Consider the following 27,585-nt stretch of genomic DNA (forward strand, 5'->3'; position numbering starts at 1 on the left):
AATGTAGCCATGTGCAGTAATATTGAAAATTGAGGACGCAGCGCATCGTGATATTGAATCGAATCGAATGGTTGACATGATAATCATAATCGATTCGAATCATGAGACCAGTGAAGATTCACACCTCTATTTATAATACACTTGTGTTTATATTGTGTAATAACTGTATTCAAGTTTATGTCTTTTCTGTAGACTCTCAGACTGCAGTATCACAGAAGAAGGCTATAAAGCTCTGGCTTCAGCTCTGAGATCAAACCCTTCACACCTGATAGTCTAGAGCTGGATCTCAGAGGAAATGATCCTGGACAATCAGGAGTGAAGGAAAATTATTAATAAAACATATAAATATCAGTTGAGTCTATATTTACTTTCTTCACTGACACAGATGAAAATGAAAAGACTATCAGTCAAAGTTCAGCTTTAGGAGAGGAAGAAATAGGGCAGGGTAAGAAGACTGAGAGAAAAAGAAAGATGAAGATGAGGAGAGAGCAGGTATTGACAAATAATCTAATGCCCAATGACATGGTTTTAAAGCTATTTCTTATCCATTTTGTGGCCTTCAAAAGTCTTAAATTGCACATATGTAGGTCAGAGAAATCCACATTTTCTGAGGGGAGCATGCTCCCGAGCCCCCCTAACTTTTTACGTTTGAATTTACATTGTGAAAAACATGCTTGTGTTCCATATTGTGGTGTTCAGCAATTTTAATATAGTATCGTTATCATATCAGTGTAGATGTAGATGGACCAAAATAAAACCATTCAAATATCATGTAAATAAGTTTGGCTCTATCCCTTCCTGTCTTTGTCATCGTTGTGCAGCTATATGCATATCTGCCAATGCAGGGCTTCTTTTATTACTCATCAGCACATGAATAGAACTTATATTGTCTGTTTCTCCATTACCCTGTGCAACTGTGTAGGGTAAAACATTGCTTTATAATGTATAGCAACAGTCTTCTTTTCAGCTGTTGCACAACAGCTTTATTGGCATTGGGTGCACAACCTGTAAATGATCAGTTTGTGTTGAAGAGTGCTCTGCTATTTTCTCTTGTCTCCTGCTTTGTTGGGGGATTAATTCATGTATGTTACAGTGCAGCATGTCTTACATGCTCACAGCAGTGTCTGTGAAGGTATTTGCAGTAGCAAGTCTCGATACTTGCTCTGCAGCAGCAGCAGCGTAGCAGATCTGTTCCGCCAAGACCAAATACATTAACATTGCCATATCCATTACCATGTCAATCTCTATTACCATTAGGGATGCAACGATTATAGATTTTGTTGGTACGATTATAGTCTGAGGAATAATCACGGTTTCACGATTATCACGATTATTATGCATTCATTCATTTCACAGCAATGTACAAAATCACATGAACACATTAGATTTTAAAGTGTTATTTATTGCTGCCTTTTGAAATAGTACAGCACAAAATAATAATAAGTCCATCTCTCTCTTTGGAATTATAGAAAGTTGACCTCTGCTCTGTAAACTTCCATGTCAATATTAGGGGAATAAACTGAACTGTTATTGTCATCAACTATCATTAACTATTATTACGTATTCATTTTAATACAATTTTTAATAATTAATCTAATTTTTCATGTGGGATGTGGCCTGAGAAAATCATGTCTATTATATTTTGGTTTGTTTGTTTGTTTGTTTGAAGTTTTAGTAAAAATTATAGAAAGAGATTGAGAACATCTCTCATGCAGGGCTGGCGCCACAAAGGCATTGCCCCTCTCACTTTGCCCCCTCCTGTCACAGAACACACACGGGAAAATAGATCCAATAGCAGTATTTATTATTTAAGGGTAATCCAAATCGTAAGTCATCCAGGCAGGGGTCCAAGTAAGCAATCCAATAAACGAGAAACAAAACAAGAACAAGCTAGGAAACAGACCTCAGAAGTGGTGTGACGAATAACAAGGACTCCGTGACAAACACTAACCAGACAGGGTATATATACACAGAAACTAACAATGTGATAGGGAACAGCTGAGTGCAATGATCAGTGATCAGTCCAGACAGGGATTGTGGGAAATGCAGTTCAAGAAGTAAATGACACCGTGAGGGAAAGAGGACCTCTAGTGGTTACCAGGAAAACACAAACCAGACACTGTGACACCTCCACCCCCGAAACGCGATTGATTTGAACCCATTGATGCATACAATATCACAAAATTTTCAACGAGTCACTGATAAATTCAAACATGCTTTCGTGCGTTGGTTGGCACTGAGCCAGAGACGGACGCTCTCATGCTTTTCATATATCGCAACTATTCAGTGTTTTCAAAAACATAATGTTTATTTGAGGTTTCAGAGATTTACATAGACATTTAAATTAAGTACTATAGGCCTATATAAAAAAGACATTTCTAGTTTTCACACTGATGTCTAGTTATGACACTGAAATTCGAGCATGTCTTTGCGTCATTTTGTCACATTTGTCCACATAAAGAAGAGTCTCGGCTAGTAGGCTATGAGTGTCAAGATGTTGGAGGTGGAGATTTATAGCCTTTTCTCACAGCACTTGATATAATTAAACTTGTCAATTTGATGGCGGATCCAGAAAGGTTCAAACGACAATCACCAGTGACAACTGGAGATTTACCCATTGTAAAACACGAAAGACTTCAGAGAAAAAAAGAGACTGCAACCGGCCCATGCGAAAACAAGGATAAATATCGGAAGGGCATTAAATGTAGTCATGCAATGCTGATGTTGTTAACATTAACAATTTGAGAACAAAGTATAATTTGCACGGTTTGACGTGATATGATAATCCTTAGATTTAATCGGCGCAATATACTGCAATGCTTTTTTTCCCTTAGTTGGTCAGAACAAAAGTGGATGTTACTTGTTCAGACGACATTTCACAATTCTTATGTTGGTCATACTTCCAAAAAGTAGAATCTGTGATTTCGAATGCCAGGATCTACACCGGCGACGACTGACAGCCACACATTCTCCTCAAAACATTGGATTCATCCGTGCTGTGCCGTGCCGAGGCACAACCCACGTAAAGCTGTTAATTCCGCAAATAATGGGACTGACAAAGGACATTATGTTCTATACAGTGCACACAAAATACAAACCTTAACAAGATTTTTAGACAAACATTTTCTAAATTTGCCAAAAATGTTCTTTCTTTTGTTGACCTTATACAGTAAGTTATTTTTAAGAATGTGGGAAACCAAACTGTTGCTGGTCCCTGGTGAGTTCAGTAGTAGGGAGGAAAATACTATGGAAGCCAGTGGGTTCCAACAAAAAACAAACTACTTGATTGCTTTTGCATCCTGAAGTTCGACACCCAATCATTCTCTTACCATTGCTGATGTTGCTCTCTCTCTTTCTTATTGAGGTTTTGGTTTTAAAGGTAGCTGATGATAAATAAAATGCAGCACATTTCTGTTGCTTTTAGGAATGTGAACTCCACAGAATATCCATGAGGCACAAGAATTAACTTCCAGGGCACATTTTGTGAATGGAACATGAAAGCTATTAAGATAACAGTCTTGATTGCTTGAGACGCATGAATAGATTGAGTGTAAATTTCATCCATCTATAGAATAATTAGTTTTTCTACATGCAGAAAATGCATATTATCGGTTTCTCTAGATAACTAATAAAAACCAAATTTATATTTATATATATTTTTTCCTACATTTATGATTACATTTTGGAGTCTTTCTGACCAATAATTAATTCTAATTCATTAATCAATCCACACATTAATAAAGTCAGAAGTGGCTTAGCTGTGCATCTAATAAAGTATTCAGCTCTAATGTGATCTCTCATATTTTGTATTCAGAGTATTGTGCAGTAATGAAGTAACCTAAACCATAATGTGAAATTAATTTATAGTTTTATTTTCTGTAGACTTTCAGACTGCAGTATCACAGAAGAAGGTTATAAAGCTCTGGCTTCAGCTCTGAGATCAAACCCTTCACACCTGATAGAGCTGGATCTCAGAGGAAATGATCCTGGACAATCAGGAGTGAAGGAGCTCGATGATTTACTACAGGATCAGAACTGTCAACTCAAGACACTGAGGTGAGTGTTATTAAAATAATAAAGTGTAATTTTAGCTGGAAAATAATTAATCTGTTATAGTGCCGTTGCACTTCGAGCGTTCTTAGTTGGAGTCATGACTGGTGGACCTTTCCCGATCCCGTCCTCCCATCTCTCCCACTTTACTTCTTGTCCATTCTATACTGTGCTATCTTTACAAAAAAAAAATTGAACCGTCAAAAAGACATTTATGAAAGCTCTGAAGTGTCTAAAGCCCTTTCACAACATTGTGAGCATAAATCACTATATAGCAGGTAATGTCAGCGTACTTCTCCTTTGTCCAGGTTGTTACAGAGTCCTGATGCAGATGAAGCCTGTAAATATCTGACTGAAGATTTTTACATTAAAAACCCGTTACTCCAGAGAGAGCTGAATCTGAGTGGACGTGAACTAGGAGACACACGAGTGAATCAGATCGCTGCTCTACTGCAGGATAAACACTGTCAACTCAACACACTGATGTGAGTATTGTGTTCATATGTTATTGTAGATGTTAAGTATGTTATCGAAATCAGGTGACCAAAACACTGTAACTCTCAGTGATCATTTAATGTGGGAATCAAGTACTTTGTGTTTGTAAATTCTCTCTCTTCTGTTCATCATTTTAGCCTGCGTAAGTGTGGTCTAACAGAGGAAAGCTGTTCAGCTCTCGCTACAGTCCTGAGATCAAACTCCAGTCTGAAAGAGCTTGACATCAGCAACAATAATCTGCAGGATTCAGGAGTGAAGAAACTCCAGAACGGATTAGAAAATACAAACTGCACACTGGAGAAACTCAGGTGAGTTCAATGAACTATTGTTTGATTCCACTTAACTTGAATGTTTTTCATAGTAGTTTATGTTTTAACAGTGTTGGGGAAGCTACTCTGAATCTGTAGTTTGACAAGCTACAAGCTGCTCAAAAGTTAAAGTAAAGTTAAAGTAAAGTTACATTCAAGCTTGTAGCTACTCTACAAGTTTCTATTAAAAAGTAGCTAGCTACATTGAACCTTCTTTTTTACAATGACATTGTTACAAATAACTGAATATTTGTTAATGAAGAATATTATAAGTAAAATATTTGGGGGGTTTAAAACAAAATGTTGTAATGCAATTATGGTTTCAATGAGTAGGGTGAATTCAGGTTGACTGGGACAATTTTTCCAGTCATTTCAATGGCAAAAAGTGTCCCAATTTTTTGATTTTGTAAACTATCCAAAACACACAAAAAATATAGCCCTAACTTACTGTCAAAGTGCAACATTTTTACAAATGTAACATCAATACAAGAACAAAATGTATGCTAACTCAAACTGGATACACAGGAGTAATCAGAAATGCAGGTTAAACTCACAGCACATGCGATAGGCTATTTACTGAAAAGAGCCGCTCTGAGACGCAAATCATGAGCTGTTCGCTTTGCTTGAAATCCCACCACAACCATCCTTTGCCAAGTAATAAGCGCTCTACTATATTGCAATTTTATTTCAGTTCGATTAGTGATCTTTTACATTACAATTACAAAACTAACGGGACAGATTAATCTATGGTGGTTCATTATTGTGATTTAGAGTTCAATAAAGCAGGATAAGTAGTACATTTAAAAAGCTATTATTCACCTTCCATATGCGCTTTAAGTCTTTAAAGTAGACTGCATTTTAATCTTTGGTTTGCATAAATTACAGCCGATTCACGTGAAATAGATGGTGGTAATGAACCAATGTAGTTTGTTATCTAGTAAGAAGAAGACGCTGCGTTGCTTCAATGCATTACAGGCTCATGATTCATCAGAATGCAAAATGGAGTGTAGCTTTCAGTCGCGCTACACGGCTACTTGGAAAAAGTAGCTAGCTACTGGAAAAGCTACAGTGTTTTAAAGTAGCTGAGCTACTGTCCAGATACAAAAAAATGTAGTTATGTTAGTGGTATCGTGACTTGTACTGTAGCTAGCTACTCCCCAACACTGTTGAACAGTATGAAATATGTTTAAATATATTAACCGTAAAATAACAATAACTTGATGAATTTTATAAATTCTCTTTTTTTCTAGACTTTCAGACTGCAGTATCACAGAAGAAGGTTATAAAGCTCTGGCTTCAGCTCTGAGATCAAACCCTTCACACCTGATAGAGCTGGATCTCAGAGGAAATGATCCTGGACAATCAGGAGTGAAGGAGCTCAGTGATTTACTACAGGATCAGAAGTGTTCACTGAAAACACTGAGGTGAGACGTGATGAAATAACACAAAATAAATATGCATGCTAAATATTCATACAAAATATTCTTTCAGTAATACAATAAGCTCCACAAGTTTTGTAGTGGGGGTTACTGAGTTTTGTTTAGATACAATTGCAACCCTCTACGCACACGTTGGCAATAGAATCGCAATTGACTAGTCAATTTTTTTGTTTACTCACCAGACTGAGATATATATATATATATATATATACAGTGGTTATGGAAAGTATTCAGACCCCCTTAAATTTTTCACTCTTTGTTATATTGCAGCCATTTGCTAAAATCATTTAAGTTCTTTTTTTCTCTCATTATTGTACACACAGCACCCCATATTGACAGAAAAACACAGAATTGTTGACATTTTTGCACATTTATTAAAAAAGAAAAACTGAAATATCACATGGTCCTAAGTATTCAGACCCTTTGCTCAGTATTTAGTAGAAGCACCCTTTTGATCTAATACAGCCATGAGTCTTTTTGGGAAAGATGCAACAAGTTTTTCACACCTGGATTTGGGTATCCTCTGCCATTCCTCCTTGCAGATCCTCTCCAGTTCTGTCAGGTTGGATGGTAAACGTTGGTGGACAGCCATTTTCAGGTCTCTCCAGAGATGCTCAATTGGGTTTAAGTCAGGGCTCTGGCTGGGCCATTCAAGAACAGTCACGGAGTTGTTGTGAAGCCACTCCTTCGTTATTTTAGCTGTGTGCTTAGGGTCATTGTCTTGTTGGAAGGTGAACCTTCGGCCCAGTCTGAGGTCCAGAGCACTCTGGAGAAGGTTTTCGTCCAGGATATCCCTGTACTTGGCCGCATTCATCTTTCCCTCGATTGCAACCAGTCGTCCTGTCCCTGCAGCTGAAAAACACCCCCACATAAAAGTAAAAGCAAATAAAAGCAGCCTTTAAAGGGGACCTATTATGCCCCTTTTCACAAGATGTAAAATAAGTCTCTGATGTCCCCAGAGTGTGTATGTGAAGTTTTAGCTCAAAATACCCAACAGATCATTTTTTTACAGCATGTTTAAATTGTCACTTTTTGGTGCTCAGAAAAACGCGCTGTTTTAGTGTGTGCCCTTTAATGCAAATAAGCTGCTGCTGCACGCACAGGGGGCGGAGCTTCATGAGCTCGCACTCAGTCTCAGGACAATTTCATCTCACGGAATGATGATAATATCAGAAACTCTCAGTAATGGTGTTCATTTCGACCCGGAGTCGGACAATAATGCCTACAGAGTCAGAGTGCTGTATGGAGATGGAACAGGTATAGTTTAGTTTAATTACGGTTATAACGTATTTGTCATCTGCTTGTATGTATCCACTATTAATAGCATACAAGTCTGCTGTTTCGGACCAGGTCCGAATGATGATCAAAAATATACTGATGAGTTTAATAAAGTTTATTGTACATCACACAAAAGATGGAGCGTCAGTTTTACTTCAGAAAATCACCGTAAGAGCTGAGTAAACACTGTATAAGAAGCAAGTACATAAACAAATTTCGTTTTTTCGAGTTGAGGGAGCATTTTCTTTGAAAACAAAATAATTCCACCTCGTCTTCAGCGGCTGCCTCAGATTTTGGGAGTAAATAGAGAGAGAGCTATGTGGATTAATACATCCAGCCACACAACACCTACAACGCTTGGGAGACATTCTCGTCAGTGCAGCAATAGCGGATGAGTACAACTCGCTGTGAACTCGATCAGGGCGGGTCTATGTTAAAACGGCAGTGTCTGTCAACACTCGTGGGCGGGGCCTGTGGCTTTAGTGACGTCACTAAAACAGCATTCTGAAAACAGGTCGTTGGAAGACACTGCTTATGATTTATGGGGATTAATAAAAAAGGAGTGAGTGGATTTTTATCACTATTGGGTGGTTGTGTATACACACTGCCAACACACATTTATGTCCAAACAGCATGCAAAAGTGAATTTTGCATAATAGGTCCCCTTTAAGTGCCTCTTTCAGAGCGGTCATGTCCGTAACAGAGAACTGTCACGTCCGTAACATTGTATTTTCCTCATAAATGCGACCACGAAAAATAAAATAAATGGAATATTTCATGTTCTGTGGAGAGCCAACCCTTCTTCATCCGGTGGGTAGTATTATTTTTGGTTTGCGCAGTGTAGGCTAATTCACAGAATTGCTAAAAATTATTTTTGCCACCTAAAAGTTAAAGATGTTTTGTGTCACGTCCGTTACAAGCATGTGTTCCCTCATATTAAATATAAAAGCATGTGTAGACTGATATTTTTGTCTGGACTCCTTTGGATATATAAACAAACATTTCAATATATTGGTATTAAATGCGGTTTCTGAGAATTTATATTTCCAGTTTTGACTGCAAATGTCACGTCCATAACGCTGGAATTGACCAATAGTAATTTAAAGATGTGGTAGCATTGGATCTGGACGGGAAGGATAACTCTGGGAGTTGGAAGAGGTGTGTGGCGATTCTGCTTTCTCACACCGCGATTTCGCGTATCGTTACAGCCCTAATGTACAGTATGTATGTACCAAGAGCCTCTGTTAAACCACAACAAATTCCTTGTGTGTTTGCGCACTCTCTGCAAATAAAAGCTCATTCTGATTCTGATTCATATACTGAAAATGAGTTTATTAGCAATTTTGTGGATTTATTTTTGTTTATAAAAACTTAACTTAAAAAAGCAGTAAGCTAACAGAACTGTATAGCAGATGTAGAAATCAGTTACAGTGGGACCTCCTGCAATAAATCAATTCTCTTTGCTCTTTGTGTATTAGGGAAAGATAACCCAAAGGATAGTTCACCCAAAAATGAAAATTCTATCATCATTTACTCACCCTCAAGTTACTGAACAAAAAAGTTTCTATACTGAACAAAAAAAAAAGATATATTTTGAATAATGATGAAAACCAAACAGTTGTTTAGCCCCACTGACTTCCATAGGAGGTCTTCAATGTTTGGATGATTGATAAGGATAAGGTCCACCCATGCAATGGATAAATTAACAGCTTAAGCATGTAAAGGCAACTTCACTACTTTAATATTAATGAAAAATAAATTGACTCTTACAATAAATCTCCTTGTTTGTTTCTATATGAGTGTAAACAATTCAGCAGCAAGTCAAAATCAATTCAAACAAAGCCCAGCCAGGATGCGAATTTCCAAAAACGTTTACTCCAATTTCAATTTAATAAGAAACAACTGAAATCACATAACTCACTATTTACGCTACTTGCTCTGGCCAGCGTAGCGCAAATCGCTCTGAATCTGAAGGGCTACATTTTATTTCTCCATTTAATAAACAAACTATTCCGTCAGATAAATATTTGTTGTGAAATAAATATAGTTAAATTTTCAAGCATTTTATCCAAAATTTAAGCACTTTTCAAACCAAGTTAAACACATCAAAATTAAAACACTTTCAAGGATTTCAAGCACCCGTACCAACCAGCACATTACTCACTATTTACACTACTCACTATTATTACACTGCTTACATCACATTACTCGCTTAATACACTGCTTACTTATACTGAAATTTTGCTCTTCTCTCTTTCAAAGTAGCAAAGTGATCAAAAATGTAATGACACGATAGAACACTCTGGGCGATTCTCAGCCATAGTGAAATCGCCCAAAAAGAGGCGGTACTCCACAGAATGTGACATGACGCTGATTGGACTATATCCAGAGGCAGAACATACAGTGACGGCTAGCGTAACTCTGTGGTTGAATGAGATTGTGAATGTGATTGAAAAAGTCCCTTTCACACTTTGGTGGTGCGTCGCCCAATCGCCCTAATGAAGAAACCGCCCCTGGTTATGAACATTCTTCAAAATATCTTATCTTGTGTTGAGGACAACAAAGAAATGTATACATGTTTAGAACAACTTAAGGATGAGTAAACGTTGACAAAATTTTCATTTCTGGGTGAATTATCACTTTAAAAAGACAATGTTTATGTTGTGTGATAATATTCTCTTTGGCTATTGGACTGTGAAATTTATGTCTTCAGTCAGTTTTTACGGAGATTAATCACTAAGGATGCTTGCATATACCTTCATGTAATAAATAAAAAATACCCAATAAGAAATAAAAACGGAAAACACTGGTCATACTGATTTTGAGAATGAAAAAGTTTTTTTTATCAACATACTGTAAATTTGTTTGCAAAAAAAAAAAAATGCTGTTTCCAGTTCTAGTTTTGTCTAAAATTGCACATGCTGTATTTTATTAGATATACTATAAACAATGACCACATTTATTTTGCTAACAGGATTCAGTACGAGAAAAAAACTGACTTTCAGAGTTACCGCTTCAAGAAGTTCAGAGAAAATCTCATCTGGGTCTTTCAGGTATGGAAAAATATTGTTTTGTATTTATTGTTTACATTTTATATTATAATAAACAAATGGACTTTTCGACAAATGTAAAACAGTGTATTTTTATTTAAAAAAAGACAACTTAATTAATGTATTTAGCATCTCCCCTAGCATTTTAGTTGTGTACACATCCACATGTCAACAATGCTAGACTCCTATATTTTCATGTTGGTAGACAAGCAGCTTCATTAAACTTGCAATTATATGTAAACAATATTAAGCAACTCTACAATTCTGTATGATTTGTAATTTATGTATGATTTGGGGCACAGTCATATTGACATTCTGTAATGGTAATATTTGCCTACCTTAATTCTGGTATGTGTGTTACATTTACTGCCTTTGTCTAAGAAGTTAACAGCATAATCCAGCAGTTAACACTTGTTTGTCATTTGACTAGGTACTTTCACTAATTTTACCTAAAATGTTTGCATAAATAGTTTGCTCAAGCTAACTGGTGTTCTGGAGTTTTCATTTTTATTTTATATGCTATTTGTAGTTTCACATTATCACAGCTTCATTAATGCTTTTACTTCTGATGTCTGTAATTTGTTTAACCATATGTTTCATATATGGATGTGGAATTTGGTTACATTTTGTTGTTGTACCCATCTTTGTTTTTATGCTTTTAGGACCTTGAGCACAAAATAAATGTATTCCTAAAGAATGAGCTGGAAAAGTTTCAGAAAATACTAAAAAAGGAGAACACCCAATACTTTGTGCAGGACTATTTAGATGACATGAGTAGCATCAAAGAAGCAGCTCTTGATATCACACTGCACTTCCTAAAAAGTATGAAGCAAGATGAACTTGCAGATATTCTTAAAGGTAAGAGGCTCATAACCATCTGTCATGTTGTCACTTAAAGTCAGGAGAGAAAAGTATTTTTATTTCTGTTTGTGTGTTTAGATGAGCTTGTCTTTATTCATCAACGACAACTTAAATTGGACCTGAAGAAGAAGTATCAATGTGTGTTTGAAGGAATTGCAAAGCAAGGTGACTCCACACTTCTGAATGACATCTACACAGATCTCTATATCACTCAGAGTGGCAGTAAACAGGTCAATACTGAACATGAGGTGAGACAGATTGAGATTTCCAGCCGTGCTGAATCACAAGAGATACAGATTGAATGCACAAATTTGTTTGAATCACCTGAACAAGGCAAGAAGATCAGAACTGTACTGACAAAAGGAGTTGCTGGCATCGGTAAATCCATCTCGGTGCAAAAGTTTATTCTGGATTGGGCCGAAGGAAAAGAAAATCAAGATATCAGCTTCATATTTCCTCTTCCATTCAGAGAGATGAACTTAAAGGAGAAAGAAAAACAAAGCTTGATGAACCTTGTTAGTCAGTTTTTCCCAGAGATAAAAGGACTGAACCTTACAAGAGATGATAAATACAAAGTCCTGTTCATTCTTGATGGATTGAATGAATGTCGCCTTCCTTTAAACTTTAAGGACAATGAGACGTGGCGTGATGTATCGTCACCAGCCTCTCTGGATGTTCTCCTAACGAACCTCATCAAGGGAAATCTTCTTCCTTCTGCTCTCATCTGGATCACCACCAGACCAGCGGCTGCCACTAAGATTCCTCCTGTCTGCATCGACCGCATGACAGAGGTCAGAGGGTTCAATGATGCACAAAAGGAAGAGTACTTCAGAAAAAGATTCACTGATGAGAAAATGGCCAACAGAATCATTGATCACGTTAAACAATCAAAGAGTCTCTTCATCATGTGCCGTATCCCAGTCTTCTGCTGGATTTCAGCCACTGTTCTCCAGAACATTCTGGAGGAGAAAATAAATAATACAAAAAGTCAGACTGATGACGCCTCTATAACGCTGCAGAAATCAAATACTGAAGACATTCCCAAGACTCTGACACAAATGTACACACACTTTCTCCGCTTTCAGATCCAGCAGAGCAGACAAAAGTATGATGGAGAATACAGACCAGATGTTTCCTGGGATAAAGATGCCATCCTTTCACTGGGGAAACTGGCATTTCATCAGCTGGAAAAAAACAACCTGATCTTCTATGACACAGACCTGATGGACTGTGGTATTGATGCCTCTAAAGCATCAGTGTATTCAGGCATGTGTACACAGATCTTTAAGGAGGAAACGGGAATCATCATTGGTACCATGTACTGCTTTGTTCACATGAGCATTCAAGAGTTTATTGCAGCCCTTTATGCACATCTTTTTCTAGACATCAGCAAGAAAAGTGTGTTTGTTCAAGAGTCTACAGAGCAGGAAAACAAAAATGAAGCCATGATTGATATGCTGAAAACTGCAGTGGACAAGGCGCTCGCAAGTGACACTGGACATCTGGATCTTTTCCTTCGATTCCTTCTTGGTCTATCACTTCAGTCTAATTATCCACTCTTACGAGGTCTGTTGACACAGCAAGACAGCAATGACCAGAGCAACAAGGTCATAGTTCAGTACATCCAGCAAAAGTTTGAAGAAAATTTATCTCCAGAAAGGTCCATCAATCTGTTCTACTGTCTGAATGAACTGAATGACCAAACTCTGGTTAAAGACATTCAAACACAACTCAGAGAAGGAAGTCTCTCATCTGCTGACCTTTCACCTGCCCAGTGGTCTGCTGTGGCCTTTGTGTTGTTGACATCAGAGGAGGAGCTGGAAGTCTTTGAGCTTGAGAAATTTAAGAAATCAGACGAGTGTGTAATTAGACTATCAGCGGTCATCAAAACCTCCAAAAGAGCTCTGTAAGTCTTTTACTTTTTGTTTTTATCTGCATTAATTATTAATTGTATACCATCTATAAATGTATACCATCTATATAGTTAATTTATATCAGTAGGTTTTTTTATTGATATTTTTTCTCTAATGAATACAGTGGAAATAAAGTCTAATTTTACTATTTTATTAGAATTTTAGTATATAAGTATTTTGTAGAAAAATGTAATCTGTAATTCTTTGGTAGGCTATCAGGGTTTCTCAAACTCGGTCCTGGAGGGCCACTGTCCTGCACAGTTTAGCTCCAACCCTGATCAAACACACCTAGCTGAGTTTCGTGTGATCCTGAAGACATTGATTAGCTTGCTCAGGTGTGTTTGATCAGGGTTGGAGCTAAACTGTGCAGGACAGTGGCCCTCCAGGACCGAGTTTGAGAAACCCTGGGCTAAATGACTGTAACTTGACACAAAAGCTCGGCTCTGTTCGGCTCTGGCTGCAGTTCTTGGATCAGATTCCAATCTGAGAGAGTTGAACATGAACAATAATAATCTGCAGGATATAGGAGTGAATCTGCTCTTCACTGGACGGGAGAGTTTAAAGTGTAAATTGGAGACACTTTAAGTTATTTGATGTAACAATTAGAACAAAGGGAAATACTGTTAATTAATTGTGGTACATTTTTTAAATATTTTAAATACTATTAAAAATGAACTGATATATAGCGAAGGTAATATCTGAGTTGACTAATCTGTTCATCCAATGAACATTCAGTATAATCAAGGTCAAGGTGTCTTTTATTAGTACTCAAGGGTAAATTTGTTGTGCAGACAGGAGATTGAGCAATCCATTTTTTTTTTTTTTTTAAATCCATAAAACATTAAAACATACAGTAAAACATAAATCATTTGTAATAATGTCCAAAAGTATAAAAACTCTTAAGAAAAAGGTCATGACAATGTGCCTCTACACACACACTCACCCACCCCCTAAATAGCATAAAGTGAGGCAAAACAGACGCTGATGTTGCTTTTAACATACAGTTTTACAGTTCTTTTCGAAATTCAATTTAGAATCTATGACTGTCCCAAGATATTTGTAGCCAATGGTCATAGTGTCATAACATGAAGCATGAGTTCTAAAATCTATAATCGTGTCCTTTCATCACACCAGGTGACAAACTCCTCAATAATAGGGCCATGTCCAGACTCATTTTCATGTAGCAGAATCTTTTTCTCAGACAATTACTGTATCATCTGCAAATTTCAATATAGTCCTACAGTATTTGTGTACATTGGCACATATAAGTGTATAGAATATAAAGTAAGGGTGAGAGAAAACAGCACTGCGGTGAGCCAGAGGATGAATATAATAAATCTGATAAAATGCCATTTACTTTCACCGTTTGTGTTTTGTTTGTCAAAAAATCCAATATCCAACCCACCAATTGTGGCTCAACTTAAAATGCTCTATCAGTCTCATGGCTAAAATGTGAGGTTGGATAGTATTAAAATCTGAAGAAGTGTCAATTAACAACAGACTAGCATGAGTCCCTTCTAAGTGCATAAAAGATTGAGTATGTTTTTTGTTTTTTTTATCAGCCTATTTTTATTTTACAATAACGGTTTACAAATAGGCCCCCCCGTGTATCATTCGTTACTTATTATTTATTCGGGTATAACACACTGATAAATAATATGTATTAGCCTACCTGATAAAAAATATTTGCACTAAATGCTGCACAAAACTCTTCCACTACTTGAGAAAAGCCGTAGCCGCGCGGCGATTTCACCGCCGCATACTGTGTGAAACGCGCATAAGGAATCATGCGGCGCGGGATTCAGTTTTAAAATATAAAGACGGTAGCGGTCGGAACTCTGGTGTACTTTGGACGGAGCGGGCGGTCTGACTGACAATAGTCCACTCCCAAAATCTTTTGACAGCGTATCCGCACTTCATTCTGACCACCTGTAGGCTACACCTCTGAGGGGCTGTTTGGTACTGAAACCATTGTCAGTCAACAACATTCTTTTTTTGCAAGGATGTTTGAAATAGTTCGACAGAAAATAGCCTACTTCATTTGTCAGTAGGGCAATATGGTTTTCGTTTATGTTGCTTAGAAATTTGAGTGATAGGCTTTGTCCTATTTAATTTGTTATTTATATTTCATTAATTTTTTCTGTGACATTTTTTTCTCTGCTGACAGTAGCCTAAGCCTACAATGTAAAAATAATATTTTATATTGACATGAACACAATTTTTGTATAGCATTTATAATTGTTATAGGCTACTTAATCTCTCTCTTTCTGTTAGAGACATTTGAATGTGAGATTCTGGAAACGAGATCAAAATTTTGCGAACCCGTCAGGTCGGGAAATAAAGCAGGTGAACACAGAGTGTATTTTAAGTGGTTGCTGAATAGAACCTTGTGGGAGCAAAAAAAAAAAAAAAAAAAAAAACAGTCCCGCGCAGACCTCCTTAAACCATAGTATGTGTGTGTCCCGAATAAATAATAATAATAAAAAAGGAATAAAGTTCAAAAGTTGGACTGTAAGCAAATGAGGCATGATTGCTGTGGATGCTGCACATTGGTGGTGGTTGAGGAGATTCCCCCCTTCCATGTAAAGCGCTTTGAGTGCCGAGAAAAGCGCTATATAAATGTAATGAATTATTATTATTATTATTATTATTATTATTATTATTTCAGTGATATATGCAATGTAGACGTTAAGAGTATTCATTAAGAGTATTTAATTTGTATCCATAGGGCTACTCCGTGTAGCTGGCCCGCCATCTACTGGCTAAAAAAAATATTGGCCCCCGGCCAAAGTTACTTGCCGACCCCTGGGAGCAACATACTCTCTAGAACGATAGGAGTAACGTTAGCTCGACCTGAACATGCCAGTGTCAGCAAGCATGTCGTTCATCTCTGTGAGCACTCTCTCAAGAATGAATCTGACCACAGTCTCCAAAACAGAGACCTATAGCGCCTCCACAGGGCTAGGGGGAGCGGAGGCCACAGCAGAATGACTCTCGGAGAAGAGGCCGCCTGCCACACACACACTCAATGTGGTCCTTGTTGACCTTGTAATCATTTATAAATTCTAAGAAATGTGCATTACTCACATGCTTGCAGCAGTGTGTGTTGTGTATGCGTACGTAGCAAGTATGTGTTTGTCGCACAGTGATTAACTAGGAAAATTAAAAATGACATTTCGTGACAAAAAGGTTGTCACCCCTGACCTAGAAAATGGAACTTTTAACAGTCAAACTCTAAATTGTCTCAAATAAGGTTTGAAGGAATACTTCTCACTGATTAGACAACTCATTTTAATACAAATGGCTCATTCAGGTTGTAGTGGCAAACAATTTTACATCACTGAATAAGAGACAAACAGGTATCAATTGTCTTTAACAATTATTTATTCCCTTGCAAGGAAAGGTCAACAGTCATACAAAGTGCCTGGCCTGCAGAGTGTGACAACGAGTGGGGGGTATCCTTCATTCTTTATAGTTGTTCCTCCACCAAGGTTGTTTTCCCGAGGCTACATCAAGATACACCTTAGCCATAACTAACATATTGTTTAGATTTGTCTATTATACTTAATCATATTACACCCTTGAATGGAGACTCTCTGTCTCAGTCATACATTCAGTCACATTAACTTTTGTCCGGTCATATACAAGGACATACACATACATATATTAATAAGAACATGTATCAACACTACATTCATCTGATTATCAACATATTTCTAAGATTCTATGAATATAAGAAAATGCAAACATACAGTATAGAACATATTAAATTTCTTGCACAAGGTCAAACTTAAACAGCAACTATATGAGATCAAACTAAATTATAGACTTTTAAACTGCAGTATTACTAATAGCTGGAAAGTAAAATTCATAACGATCAAATAATCTTTTCAGGTTGTAGTCTGCTGATCTCTTCTCTACTTCCCACAGTTAATATGGTACAGTTGTGTGTCTTCATCATGTTTTGTAATATTTTATTTAGGCTCAGTAAGTGTGATCTAACAGAGGAAAGCTGTTCAGCTCTGGCTTCAGTTCTCAGTTCAGACTCCAGCATTCTGAAGGATCTTGACCTGAGCAATAATAATCTGCAGGATTCAGGAGTGAAGCAGCTCTCTGAAGGACTGAAAAATAACTGCAAACTGGAGAAACTCAGGTTAGATGATTTCTAACATATTAAAGGTTTCTGGGCCTTTAGTTTGCCTCTATATCCAATTTTTTCTATTCTCTAATTTGTACAAGAAAGTAATGATAATTCACAAACGTAATTTTAATAATAACTGATTAATAAGCTGAATGTTATATTTTCATTTCTGTTGTAGACTTTCAGACTGCAGTATCACAGAAGAAGGTTATAAAGCTCTGGCTTCAGCTCTGAGATCAAACCCTTCACACCTGATAGAGCTGGATCTCAGAGGAAATGATCCTGGACAATCAGGAGTGAAGGAGCTCAGTGATTTACTACAAGATCAGAAGTGTCAACTCAAAACACTGAGGTGAGTTTAAAAAATATAAAATTAATGTGAAGTAGTTTTAAATAAAAATGTTTTAAAGGAGTCATAACCTGCAATTTTCACTTTTCCACGAGAATCAATGTATGTTATGATCGACTAACGATTATACACTGGCCGGGAAGCCGATATTTAAAAGTGAAGCGTTTGTTTACCTCAGGATAAATAAACCAGCGCGCGTGCACGCGCACTCAAATACGAGATTTTGATTTCAGCTCCCTCTTGATGTCATGAGGTAGTAGGATATACCATATATGGACACCGCAGCAGGAAGCCCCCCTTCCCCTCTCCCCCTCATATTCAGTTCAGTCGAGAAAGATGGAGAAACCGAGTGCACACCGGACTTGCTCTGTGGTTGATTGCCATAAAAAACATGTAAATGTGTTTTATCTCCCAAAATCGGACGAAACTATCAGGGACCAGTGGATGAAATTCATTTTTAATGACGCTGTCCCAACAACCCTTTCAACTGGCGTGCAGAGCCATATAGAGCGTCCACGACAGCCAAAACATCGCATTGATCTCGCGAGACAATAATGCCTTCAGAAATAAGGGTAAAAGTAGGTCTGTGTTTATTTTTTTTTCCACTTTTCTTTTTTAGAAGGGCCTAAAAGACTATAATACAGCAGTAGGTATCCAATGTAATACTAGGTTATGACTCCTTTAAGTTACTTATAAAATATTATTAATCCGTCACTTTTTAAAAATAATCTGAATCTGAAGGGACTGTGCAGGCAGCCCAGAGGCATGGCAATGAGACACAGTGTCTCGTTCCCTTTTCTCAGGGAACAAGGGATTTCAGTCATAACCCGAGACGTTTGCCAATCATGGCTGTGACAAGCACAAACACATTTACTACTGGTACGCACCAGGCTGTCAGAAGCACTACCTCCTAAGGCCACTAACCAAGCTTCATGCTTTAATGAGGGAGCACCTTTGTGATTTCACACGAAGAACTTGACCCAGAGCCAGCTCAAAGGCCTGGACACCACAATCCCGCTTAGAGGGGGGTTCCTTTAAGGGGGTATGGCCCAGACCCAAAGGGCTCTAGTCTGCTACTTCTCAGGAGGACCAACGTCAACCCCCATACCAGTGAGGCTATCACGCTTAATCAGCTGAAGTCAACAACCTGCTTTCTTTGAAGAATGAACCTGACCACAATCTCTAAATAGAGACAGATTCTGCCTCCACAGGGCTATGGGGAGCGGAGGCCTTAGCAGGATGACTCTCGAAGAAGAGGAGGCCTGCCACACTCACACCAATGTTGTCTCTAGTGTTTTCTCTTACAATGTGGAAAACAGCTCAGATATACACCACACAGAGCTCAGGGAGCAAAGGGCCTACAAAACAATTGTCTGTTATGAGAGAGAGGCCTCTTCTCTAACTCAACCTGCAAAGACACAGCTGTTTGCATGGAGCTCTGAGGGATGGAGGCCTCAGCAGGATGACTCAAGAAGAAGAGGATGCCTGCCACATGGAAAGCAGCTAAGCTTAGATACCTAACACTGAACTCAGGGAGCGAAGGGTCAAAAGGAAAACTCTCTGTTATGAGAGAGAGGCCTCTTCTCTAACTCTACCTGTAAAGAGTATCTGTTTGCATGGAGCTCTGGGGAATGGAGGCCTCAGCATGACGACTCTCTGATTAGAGGAAGCCTACAACTCCCATATAGCTTAGTAATGAGGTCACAGGTGACATATTCAGCATGACGAACCTTAAAATAAAGGGGAGTACTAAAGTCTATATCTGGGACAGCCTTGTCGTTTGAGGGAGGCTTTAACTGGAAGCCGGTCACCTTGACACGTCCTGCTTGCTCGAAATGTAGAGGCTATAAACCCTGTGAAGGCCTGCTATGATTCATCCAGGGGTGAAGTACTCTGCATAATGACCCTCTTAAACGAGGGAAGTACTACCTAGGCTTACCTGGCGACTATCAGTGAAACAAGGCACTCTGTAGAAATACCCTCTTCACAGAGGGGAGTACTATCTACGCTTCTTTGGAGACAACATAATGGAGGTCCCTGTAGGGCTTTGCCACACAATGATGACTTCAGAGCCCTTGGAAGCTGCTAACACAACGTTATTAGAAGGTTTTACACCCGCTCAACCAGAGGCACTTACTGTACGGGAGGCCCAGAGAAGGCCAACGACTCACAAAAGCGCATACAGCTCTGAAAGGAGGTTCATGAACCAGACTGCTTACATAAACCATTGGTGACATTGCTAGCTTAGCCCGGGACACACTCAATGGTCAGCCACCTTCTTCAGGGGAGGTGCTGGCGTCTGCGTTTAGAGCAGCCTGATTCTCAGGAGGCTCTTCTCTTCAGAGCTAACATCCAAGGATATTTAGGGCATATCCTCGGGCTTGTGCATAGAGGCTCTAGGGAGCAATATATTCTTCAAAACGACTCTCTAGAATGAGAGGAGTAACGTTAGCTCGACCTGAAACTCAAAATATTAACTCTCAGCGTCTGACAGTGCATCCTCTCCCAGCAGCTCACCCTCGTCAGCCGCTGAGATGTTCTCTAGACGCCCTTTTATACTTCCTGGTCGCATTAGTAGTGACGTCATGGCTGTCGCCCACCAATACGATTACCATGATAACACAGTACTTCAGTCATCAGTCACACTGAGGCGTTCCTCAAAGCGTCTCAGGACACAGTGCGAGTTCCCTTTCGAAGGGGACTAAAGGCTCTTAAAAAAACTTTATTCATTATATGGCACGTAATGTCAATATTCTTCCTCTATCTCCAGGTTTTTGAGTCCTACTGCAGATGAAGCCTGTCAGTATGTGAGAGGAATTGTGGGTGAAAACCCGTTACTCCAGAGAGAGCTGAATCTGAGTGGACGTGAACTAGGAGACACAGGAGTGAATCAGATCGCTGCTCTACTGCAGGATAAACACTGTAAACTCAACACACTGATGTGAGTATTTTACTTAGTCTAATACTTTACATGTAAAATATATATTAAAATAACATTGTCATTTTCCATAAATAAAGTTTTAAGATTAACTGAAGAGTGTTTCCTTTTTCTTTCTCTTCAGGCTGAATAATAACAGTATTACAGCAGAAGGTTGTGCTGCTCTGACTTCAGCGTTTAATTCAAACCCTTCAAACCTGATAGAGCTGGATCTGAGTGAGAATAATCTAGGAAACTCTGGAATAAAGAACATCTGTGTTCTGTTGGAAAATCCTGAATGCATATTGGGGAAAATTAAGTGTGTATTTTTATTTATCCACATTTCAATATGATAATATATATTATAGTCATATATATTAAAGATTATTTAGGCTGAAATATTAGTTGCAGTATTATTAAATATTGTACTAAGTACTGTAAGTATGAATTAATATGTAAATCTGTATTAATGAGAAATTCAGTTTAATAAGTAATTAATTATTGGTTCAATTTCATGATTTTAATATGAAAATGAGAAATTTAGTTTGCTTGTTTTTTTAGTGTAGAACATGCACAATTTTTGTTCTGTTCTGATAAATTGTAGAATAACTGAATAATCGTCTGAATGTTATATTTTCCTTTCTGTTCTAGACTCTCAGACTGCAGTATCACAGAAGAAGGTTATAAAGCTCTGGCTTCAGCTCTGAGATCAAACCCTTCACACCTGATAGAGCTGGATCTCAGAGGAAATGATCCTGGACAATCAGGAGTGAAGGAGCTCGATGATTTACTACAGGATCAGAACTGTCAACTCAAGACACTGAGGTGAGACGTGATGAAAAAAATTAAATAGTAATGTACAGATTAGGGCTGCACCCTAGTAGTCAATGAGAAGAGGCTTAGTTGACCAAACTTTTATTAGTTGGTAAGTCGCAGAAGAAAAAAAATTCCACAGGAAGTGGCAAGTCACGCAGTCCACGACAGATGGATCATTATTGGCTGGTCCTTGTGGTAATTACAGTTGGGCAGGAAATCCAAATGCTCGCCTATCATTCACCGACCGCAAATATGTCTCATCACATTTTTAGTAGTAGTAGTAGACAAATCTTTTTATTGAATTTTCCAAACATTTAAACAACAGTCACATCAAATTAAAATGTTAATACAACATCTCAAACATAATAAAAAATAAATAAAAAAAAAGACAAAAGCAAACAAAAAACTACTAGGTGGGGGTAAAGGGGGAGGGGGATTAAGGGGGAGGGGGATTAAGGGGGAGGGGGATTAAGGGGGGAGCTTACAATTAGTGTTTGGGTTGAATCTATCTTCAAAATATGAAAGGAAAGGCCTCCAGACTTTAAAAAATCTGTTGACAGAGCCTTGCATGGAATGTCTCAGTTTCTCTAACTTTAAATAAGCCATAACACTTTATACCCACTTAACATGCGTTGATGGTTTATTTGACTTCCATTTCAGAAGTATAGACCTTATGCACCAGAGAAACAAGGGTGCCACCATCTTTGGAAAATTGTCTTTTAACTTCCGTTTTGCGGTCGCTCTGTATATTTATATGGCATTTCTGTCCAGGAGTAATTAGCTTTTTAAGTGGATTTACTTAATGTAAAGTTAACGAAAGTTATCATGAGGACTGTAATGTTTAAAGCAGATGACTTAAATGTAAATCGACCGGGAAGATTTTAAAACGAGCCGTTCATTAATAAACACGCAAAACGCTGTGAAAATACAGACAATACAGACAACAAAAGACAATGAGTGCAGCGCTGAAAAGGGGCGGAGCTACATAAGGTCTATAAGCTGTCGAGCCAACAAAGAAGAGAAAGCCAGTGCATCCGATTGACCTGGTGGTAGTGAGAGGTTCTCAAATGCCACACCAAATATTGCTATTATGGGGTCTTGTTTTATCTCCTTTCCACACATATATGAAAACGTCTCAAACACAGCAGACCAGAATGGTTCTAGAACTGGGCATGTCCAAAACATATGACTCAAAGTGGCCTCGTATCTGTGACATCTAGAACATGTTGGGTCTATTTCTGGGAATATTCTTGCCAGTTTACTTCTAGAAAAGTGTAGCCTATGGATTATCTTAAATTGTAGTAGTCCATGTCTGACACAAATAGATGTCGAATGAATTCTCCTAATGGCTGATTGCCTGCCTGTTTCTGCGACTACACTTCCCAAATCCTCTTCCCACTGTTTCTTTAAAAAATCTAAAGATGGAGAGGCCGCTCTTTGAATCAGACTGTACACTGTTGATATCAGACCTCGCTCAGATATACTCAAGTCAAAGAGCTCCTCAATCCAACAATGAGGAGGAGGGGCCGAAAGGGTATTGAAATATTTTTTCACTAGACTTCGCACCTGCAGATATCTATAAAAATCTGATTTAGGAATATCAAATGCTTTAATCATATGTTCGAACGAGATAAAACTACCGCCTTGAAAAAAATCCCTTACACACCTGAGTCCCTTTCTAAACCATGCCTGAAATGCATGATCAATTAAAGGTATAGTGGAGGATTTTCTTTTTCCGGGTGGATCATGAAGACTATTGGTCCTCCTAATTGTCAGTCATTCTGGTGATATGTTTACGTAAGGCCGTCGTACGTGCTCGTCCCTTGGTAGTTTTCGCTTTCTGCGCATGCACACTTTCAGGTGTATATGTGTGGTGTGGTGAGCTACGGTTTTTCAGCCATTCCTTTGAAAATGGCTGAGGGTCACAAGAGAAAAAAAGTCTACGAGGTGTTTGAGAAGAAGAGAAAGGCTCTGATGATCTTCTTTCATTTGCTGTCGTTTTTATCACGCTAATGTAATTTCAAGTGTCTGTTTCAAAAATAAGTTGGTTTTTAGTTAGTTACGTGATGCGTTGGTGTAACGTCATGATTGACAGCTGTGATTGACAGGTTCTCTGAGCGAAGTAGTTACTGAAGCACCAACGGACATTTTTTTCGGGATCTTCGGAGGACTGAGGAGATTGTATTTACATTATTTTAACAAAACCTCTTGTCGTACTGCAATCAATTTTTTAAAAAGTGTGCAGAACTGCGAGAGTGAGGGTGGAGCGTTGATTTCGCGGCTTTACTTCCTGCTCACTACTGCGCAGGTCTGGTCCCGAGATCGCTACTGCGCAGACTCAAGTTCCAATATGTCAGCGCCGTATCGGGACCATAGACTGTAAAAAAATATGGACGTAGTGTCCGTGACGTCACCCGTAGGTTTCTGAAGAGCATTTTTGAAGCCTAAAGTGGGCGGAGCCGGCCGTCGCCATCTTGGCCTTGCGTCACTCCCGGATGGGCAGAGGCGGGGCGTGAGCTGGAGCCTGGCTGTATCTGAAACTGATCTGAAATCACCTAGCTCGACGTGATCGAGTTTTTAGTTCAGGCTGGGCATAGATATATGTTTATATAGGTATATAGGGAGGTAATTCTATAACGTTATATGCAACTGACAGTACCAAGTCTGCGACTGCACAGGGCCTTGCGCTAAAGTGACAGTTGATGACAGTAAAGCCAATTAAAAGTTCCTATTTTTGCCCTTTGAAATATTATAATAGTTAAAAGACATGGCTACAAGTGAGACTGTATCGTGATTCTGTACTATTTTACTAGTTGAAAATATATAATGCAGAAACTCTTAATATTACTCTGAGAGTGTGTGTGACTGATTTATGTGCACAACGTTACATGTCAGTCACTCCTTTTTTATAGTCTATGGTCCGTCAGCGCGGCATCGCTCGTCAAGTTTGTAGAGATTTATTCAGTCCATTTTAAATTCTGATTTTGTCCGCCTCTCAAATGGGTTAAAGTATTGCCTTTGAAGTGCAAGTAACGTTAAATGCGCTAGAAAATCTGCGCTCATTCGTGGATGTGCATTTATTGCATGAACGGAGAAAGCGCCGACACCTGCAGGATTTCATCTGACGGTACATAAGCATATTATAATCTATCTGTTCTGTGAGAGCAGAACGAACGAGCCTTTATTGACGTTTTTAAATCTGAAAACTCCAAAAAGCAACGAAATGGTCAGACATCCATTAGTGCATGTCCACAGAGGAAAACTGCGCTGGTTGTTCTCTCAAACGATACTCGACGACAACGACGGAATCCTAACACCGTGGGCGAAGTAACTTAATGGGTGTATTACATTGTATGAAATAATCCCCCAAAAAAGCACAAAACACGGCAGAGAAGGCAAGTTCAGCAGCTAACACTTGCTGAGGTGAAGTGACGGCTAGTAACAACAGACGAAACGGCTAGCATTGACATCAGCGACAACCCACCTGTCACTCAAGTGACCGCACCCTTAATTATGCAGAACTTTAAATATGAATCAACTAAACGGATGAGTTATAAAAAAATTCACCCCCCTCACAGTTGTCATGAAGGGCAAAATTAGCTGTATAGACAAAAGCCACATACAGACACCAGGCTGTTTTTTCTGCTGTAAAATTTGGCATTTTAACATGGGGGAGATACAGATTTGACTCACTTCTGACATCAGCCTCAAGCGGCCAGTCAACGAATTGCAGTTTAACTCACTTCCGTGTTGGTTTCAAGAGAGAGACGGGGAGGTTGCCGCTTGATCGGGACACTGGCGGCTTCAGTTCTCATCAATGGGAGAGAGCGAAGGGGCGTCGTCCATCTTTTTTTACAGTCTATGGGGCAGAACATTAGAAGAAGATGAAGCTGAAACGAGTTAATTTCCTGAAAAAAAAGTGAAAATGGTCATCTCCTGCTGGGTTAATGGATGTTCAAATCGTGCCGGAGGTTCAGTTAAATTTAAATCAGCTCTTTTTATTGATGATGTTACCCGCGGTGGAGAATGCTAACAGACGTGCCTGGCGTGCGTACACACACACCTTATCTTTAACGGTTACTTTACCATCTTCGGTGTAGAACCCACAGTCTTTGTAAAGTGATTATTTATGTCGGTCGTTTAAAATTTCTATCGTAAAACAGCCGTTTAGTTTAGCCACTTGCACCTTATCTCGTGAAGCGTCGCAGGCCGCGGCTCGCGCTTCTGTGAACTTAAATCCCGCTTGCTTTGATCGGTCATCTCAAACATTTTGCCATTGTCGACGAGCGGTGTTTGAGTGCTGAAGCAGCTCAGACGATGAGGTCGGTTATCGTCGCGATATGCGAATCATTGCAGCAGGTAATATTAGGCAATTATTTCACAACGTTCATTATACACTCAGGAAAAATTACCGAGGTCCGGATCTCGGAGACCTCAATGGTCGGTACGGCCCTGACTCGTAGGCTATTTGGCCGCTTGAGTTTCTAGAGATATTTTATTATTCTGGCCTTTTCAGCGCCGCCTTTGCGCCTATAGGCTATTATCCATGTTTTGTATCTCTTATTTTTTGTTCGCACATCTCTAACAAAGTGACTTTATTTGTATTTTTTGTGGGGCTGTGATAAAATAATAATTAAAAAAAATAGTGGGGCTGCGCTATGACTGGAGCCATAAGGAAAGCATTCAACCCAGTGCCATGACAACACCGGCCCTCCTGGCCAATAAAACAGACCGGCCCACCGGGAATTTTCCCGGTGCTCCCGATTAGCCAATCCGGGCCTGACCCAAAATATTTCTCAACACAACATTTTAGATGAGTTCGGGTCATAATTGCATGTCCGCTCAGGCTGGCCGTTCTGTTGGATTGGTTTCACACGCCACACCCCCAATTTCTCACGCTGAAGTGTCAACCTGGGGCATGTTCAAGTTCAAAACGGTGCGCAACGTTTTGCTACGGTTTCCGGGTTGAACATCATGTTTCTTGGAAACGGCATGCACTGGTGTGCAACGGGGTTTGAGATACGTTTTCTCTTGTTTGGTGGGTGTGTCAGGACTGCAGTCCAATCAGCAGCAACATGTATATAAAGCACGTGGTATTAAAGTGAACTCACACAATGGGTTCAAGGAAAGTAATTGACATGTTTGTTAAAGACATGTTTGTCGAAAGTTTTATTGTATAAAATATAGGATATCAACATAATGATGTAGTTGTTTATATTTTTAGCTTCATTGCAAGTGTATTATAGAAATAAACAATGGTAATTAAGTGCTTTTCCTACAAATGAGAAAGAAAATACAGGGTATTAAAACAGTATGACCTACAAATAAAGTCAGTATGTGAGGCTAAATAGATGTGTTTTAGTCTGAATTAGGTAAGAAAGATGTGTGCTTCCATTTCAGTTTCCACAGATCCCTTCACTCGATTGGGATGTTCTCTTTTGTTCTGGGCGGCAAGTGCAGTAACTGTAACATCGGGCATATTTTGTAGTATTACAAATATACACATATTTATACCGACTTCATCAGGCTCCAAAAATTCTTCACAAAGAACACAAAAAATGGCCTTCTTAGCTGCCATAGTTGCAACTCTTGCGTCATCAGAACAGTGTGTTCAACGCATCACCGTTTCTGTTTAAAAAACGTTGTGCAACGTTTTGTCGGGGCTGAATGCAGCCCTGGTCGGGTTAATGCCTGAAAGATGAGTTTATCTATAGATCTACCAGTTCCGGGAATCTCCCGCATATTGATTGCGGCTTCCTGATGCACGCAAATTAGTTCAAATCTCCCAGAATCTACTGTGCTCCAAACTGCGCAGCGCGCGCGCGCGGCAGAGGGGGAGAATGTCATTGATTCAACTATGGTAATCATAGACTGTAAAAATGCGCTATTCACGCCACTTTAAAACCCGGATAGTTTATTTATAGTTCGAATACGGATATTTCACCTCATGTTCGAATGTATATTCGAA

General features: G+C 38.8%; 1 protein-coding gene across 1 annotated transcript in view; it reads left to right on the forward strand.

The window, feature by feature from the left end:
* The window catches only part of LOC311291147 (uncharacterized protein), a gene marked incomplete at both ends in the record, with an annotated part of 96,466 nt that overhangs the window by 60,128 nt on the left and 8,753 nt on the right, over positions 1–27,585 (forward strand). Inside the window, 8 exons of the mRNA XM_084410020.1 lie at positions 3,883–4,056; positions 4,359–4,535; positions 4,683–4,853; positions 6,104–6,277; positions 10,545–10,623; positions 11,283–11,478; positions 11,560–13,387; positions 17,377–17,547. Coding sequence (XP_084266146.1) covers positions 3,883–4,056; positions 4,359–4,535; positions 4,683–4,853; positions 6,104–6,277; positions 10,545–10,623; positions 11,283–11,478; positions 11,560–13,387; positions 17,377–17,547 — 2,970 coding nt within the window. The remainder of the gene's footprint in view (positions 1–3,882; positions 4,057–4,358; positions 4,536–4,682; positions 4,854–6,103; positions 6,278–10,544; positions 10,624–11,282; positions 11,479–11,559; positions 13,388–17,376; positions 17,548–27,585) is intronic.

Source organism: Rutilus rutilus, assembly GCF_951802725.1.
Source record: "Rutilus rutilus genome assembly, chromosome: 5".
Classification (NCBI taxonomy): domain Eukaryota; kingdom Metazoa; phylum Chordata; class Actinopteri; order Cypriniformes; family Leuciscidae; genus Rutilus; species Rutilus rutilus.